The 4,502-nt window shown below is 46.6% G+C and overlaps 1 protein-coding gene across 1 annotated transcript; it reads right to left on the bottom strand.

Moving 5' to 3' along the window:
• Positions 1 to 1,965: 1,965 nt before the first annotated feature.
• On the bottom strand, positions 1,966 to 2,553 carry LOC145538807 (interferon tau-like). Its single transcript, XM_081571543.1, has one exon. It carries the CDS (start codon positions 2,551 to 2,553, stop codon positions 1,966 to 1,968), a length of 588 nt encoding a protein of 195 aa, XP_081427669.1.
• Between the last annotated feature and the right edge of the window lie 1,949 nt (positions 2,554 to 4,502).

The raw sequence follows: 4,502 nt of genomic DNA, 5'->3' as shown, positions 1-4,502 counted from the left end.
CCACTATGATTAGCCATCTCCTCCCTCACCCCCCACCCCCTCCTTCCCCATTCCCCACTTCCCCACCCTCTACTCCCCACCCCGCCATTGCTCTCAGAATGAAGCCTGTCACCATGTGTGAATACTTCCCACCACCCGTGCACCACCCATGGTGGGGTGTTGCTCCAGGACCTTGCTTCACACGTGTGAGTGCCTCCCATCCCTTAAGCCATCCATGCCTCTGTTCTTGACGGCAGATTCTTCCTTTGGTCTCGAAGCTGGGCAAACAAAGGTCTTGTAAGCCTGCGGGGCACAACCCAACAATTGGTGGCAGCCAGGAGATGACAGAAACTCCTGTGAGTGTCAAGATACAGGATGAGGAATGGAAAGTTATTGGGGGCATCCACTAGAATGTGGGTCCCAAGAGTCTCTGGGTGATCCTTGAGGTGGCTGTCCGCTAACCCAGGGGGCCCCAAAGTTGCTGTCTGTAATCCCAAAGTTGTAGGGTATTCCTGAGGTGGCCGTCTGCTACCATATGGTGCCCCAGAATTGCAGGGGGAATCCCAGAAGCAACAGGGAAATCCCTGGGTGGCTGTCCACTAGTACATGGGGCCTTTGGGTGGCTGTCCCTGATGAATGGGCGCTGCCCAGAGAGCTGGAGAACAATGGCCTCAGCTAGCTCTGCTATTGTATCAAAGTGAGCCTTTTGTAATGTTTTAAGCCAGCTTTCTGGAAGGAATTGGTATTTCTCTTGTGCCTTTGCCATATAAATGATCTACCTGGGCTCTCTGATACTAGTGGTCTGTGATCTCTAAGAGTAAGGAGGAAAAGGAGCTTAGGTAAACTCGGTAGAAATAATTATGTTTGGGTAATGTCTATCTAAAATAGTCTCCCCAGATTTTGGTGACTTGAAACTGAGTTAAGAGAATTCATTGACTTTCTGTGCCCTATGCTTAGTTGTATCACACTCTTGGAGACCCCACGGGCTACAGCCCTCCAGCTTCCTCTGTCCATGGGGATTCCCCAGACAAGAATACTGGAGTAGGTTGCCGGGCCCTCCTCCTGGGATCTTCGCAACCCAGGTCTCCTGCATTGTAGGCAGATTCTTTAGCGACCGAACCACCAGGGAAGCCCAAGAATACTGGAGTGGGGAGTTGGTCTCTCCCTTCTCCAGGGGATCTTCCTGACCCAGGAATCGAATTGGAGTCTCCTGCTCCGCAGGCGCGTTCTTTATCAGCTGAGCTACCGGGGAAGCCCCGCAGGCAGCTTAGGAAGGATGTATAATATTATTTATCTTTCCAGCATCATTTGTACCTAAAGCTTCCCGTGTGAGGACATTCTTTTCCTTTACCTCTCCTTGCAGTCTTTAGTATAACCGAAATAAAACAATACTGTTTACATAAACAGTATTCTCTGTAATACTGAGTGCTTCAATGCCGTAGGAACTGCATTTGGTTTATTCACATGTATTCCTTGGTGACAATTACACAGTCTGTCACTCGGGTACTCAATTTATATGTATAATATGAATGGAATGAATGAGTAAATAAATGTAACCACCCACTCTTTAATAAAGTTTTAAAATGGGGTTTGGATTTCACTTTTTGAGTGAAGAAACTCATTTTCTTTGATTTAATAAATATAACAAAGCACAAATGTAATCACATGAAATGGTAAAGATGCTTTAGAAATTTTAATATGATGTACAGATGAAATGTAATTTTATAAATTTCTGAACATTTTAAGTATGTTAAATGCAAGGAGGAATAAATAAATCAGCAACAGATAACCTCAGGGCAGGCATCACCTAAGGACTCATGCCCCTACAGCTGAATACTTTTATATCTACTTGCTTATTACTACTGACAAAGTATCAACTAAAGTAATTCAATGAATTTGGTGGCTAAAGCAGAAATCAGAGTCTTCTGAAATGAGCACAGGTGAGTGTACGAGGCTGATGTGGCATCTTGGTCGGTGAGAGTCATCTCAAGGTGACTTCAGAGCTCCACCCAGGTTTCTTATCCTTTTCTGCAAGATGGATGACGAAGAGAGGGCTCTCATCATCTCCACTCTGACGGTTTCCCAGGCGCACTCGCTGTATTCCTTCTCTTTCAGGTAGTCACGGATTCCCTGGAAGTACCTCATCACGGCCAGCACGGGGCCCATCCTTCCCGGGTCAGAGGCATCCTCTCCCTTCACCAGGCCCGGGCAAGCATCCAGGTCCTCCAGCTGTTGCATGAGTCCAGCGCGGAGCTGGTCCCGGATGGCCGTGTTCCAGGCAGCAGGGGAGTGCTCTGTCTGTAAGAGGTTGAAGCACTGCTTGAGCATCTCGTGGAGGACAGAGAGGGCCTGGTCCTTCTGGAACTGGCCGCGCTCCAGCATCTCCTGGGGAAGACCGAAGTCTTTTCTGTCCTGCAGACAGGAGCGAGGGGAGAGTCTGCTCATTTGCCGCAGGAACCTGAGGTTCTGCCTGCCAACCCACACATGGTTCCAAGGCCGGTTACAGCCCAGAGATCCTCCAGGGCTGCAGCTGACCAGCACCAGGGCCATCAGTAGAGAGACCGCGAAAGCCATGGGGAAGATGAGGCTGCTGCTGGCCTGCCTGAGACGGCGTCTGGGTGAACCTTGAGGTAGGGTGTCTGATGACAATCTTTCTAGCAAGGCTTTTAAGTAGGGAAGACGGTACTCATTGTCCGAAAATTTCTCCCTCACTTCCTCATTGTGCTTTCATTTAGATATTACCTATTTGACCTAGAAAATGTAGTCAATCTACACTCTGAAGTTTTACAGTAGAAGTTTAATTTTCCCAATAAACTTTGGATTTGTCAATGAACATGTGTATCAGTTAGATGAGATACTAAATAAAGGCTGAAGTTATGCAATAATACGAAGACTTATAGACATGTACATAGTTATTATGTACAGATTTAAGTATAATAATAAACATTCCTTCTGTTTGTATTTTGTCAGGAACATAAGTTTTGCTTGATCCTTAACTGCATTTTTCCCTCCTTATCTTACACGTAGGAATTCAGTCACTCAGGCCATATTGATATCTGTATTTTGTTTTCTGTCTCACCCAGGATAAGCTTGTAATTAGGAGTGAGTGAACGACTCAGATGTTTCTGTTCTTTTGAGGACATTCATTCAGGTTCCTGAGATTACATTTCACTGGGGCCACAGGGTCATGAGGAGGGGAGTATTTCCTGCCTAATCAGTAAACCAGGATGACACAGTCATCACGAGTTGCCAGCCCTCCAGGGTGCTCAGGAAGGGGACATACACCTGTGGGCGAACAGCTACCAAGTTGCAGCTACTCCCTACGGTGAGCCCAAGGCAACTCAGGATGTGATAAAATGCAAGATGCAAGAAAATGCAAGGAAAAATGCCCCAGGAGAGCTGAGATGCATGAAAGGAACGTGTTCAGTGAGCCCAGACACTTGCCTCTTCCCATACATGGGGAAAATGCTAAATTCCTTAACTTGAGATAGCTGGTTTTCTTTAATTCACAAAAACGCTTTGATGTTCAGACTACATCCCCGTTCTTGCAAATTCCTGTACAACCTGACGCTTCCCTTCACCTCCTTGGAGCAATTCTCTCAAGGTGAATTGAGAAACTGCCTCCCGAATTCCCTCCAAATAAAGTATAACGCTCATCTTTTAGGTTGTCACTATTTTTCTCTTTTTTGAATTAACTGATTTATTTTATTTGGAGGCTTATTACTTTACAATATTGCAGTGGTTTTTGCCATACATTGACGTGAATCACCCGTGGGTGTACATGTGTCCCCCATCCTGAACTCCCCTCCCACCTGCCTCCCTGTCCCATCCCTCAGCGCGGTCCCGGTGCACCAGCCCTGAGCGCCTGTCGCATTCATCCAACCTGGACTGGCCATCTACTTCACATACGGTAATATACATATTTCAATGCTAGTCTCTCAAATCATCCCACCCTCACCTTCTCCCACAGAGTCCAAAAGTCTGTTCTTTACCTCTGTGTCTCTTCTGCTGTCGCGCATATAGAGTCATTGTTACCTTCTTTCTAAACTCCATATATATGCATTAATATACTACATTAGTGTTTTTCTTTCTGACTTACTTCCCTCTGTATAATAGGCTCAAGATCAACAGTCAGGAACAATATACGAGACATCAGGGTTTCTTTCAACCAGCTTTTTATGGTCGATCTCTAGTCTTCCACGGGCTGTGCCGATACCCCCACCAGGAATCCTGCTTCTTTTCTGGTGCATGTAGGTCTGAAGATTCTCATTAACTGTCTTTCCAGTACCACCTCATTCACAAGGTGGTTATCACCTCTAGTAGCACATCTCCTCTGGAATGACGGTGTCCTCAGCCCAAAGTCTCTGGGCCTCCCCCATGAGGGCAGGCTAACCACATCCTGAGAACTTCAGAATTCTACTGTGGAGGGGCTTGTCTCCTTGTTTGCAAAGTCATTCATCTTCCAGCATCCCCACCCTCTCCCGTGCAGTGTTTGTGTGAAGGAGGGGAGTTCTCAGCGATGA

Source organism: Giraffa tippelskirchi, chromosome 1, assembly GCF_054371585.1.
Source record: "Giraffa tippelskirchi isolate mGirTip1 chromosome 1, T2T-mGirTip1v1.2.pri, whole genome shotgun sequence".
Taxonomy (NCBI): domain Eukaryota; kingdom Metazoa; phylum Chordata; class Mammalia; order Artiodactyla; family Giraffidae; genus Giraffa; species Giraffa tippelskirchi.
The sequence above is the reverse complement of the archived record's forward strand: the minus strand, read 5'-3'. Positions and strand labels throughout refer to the sequence as shown.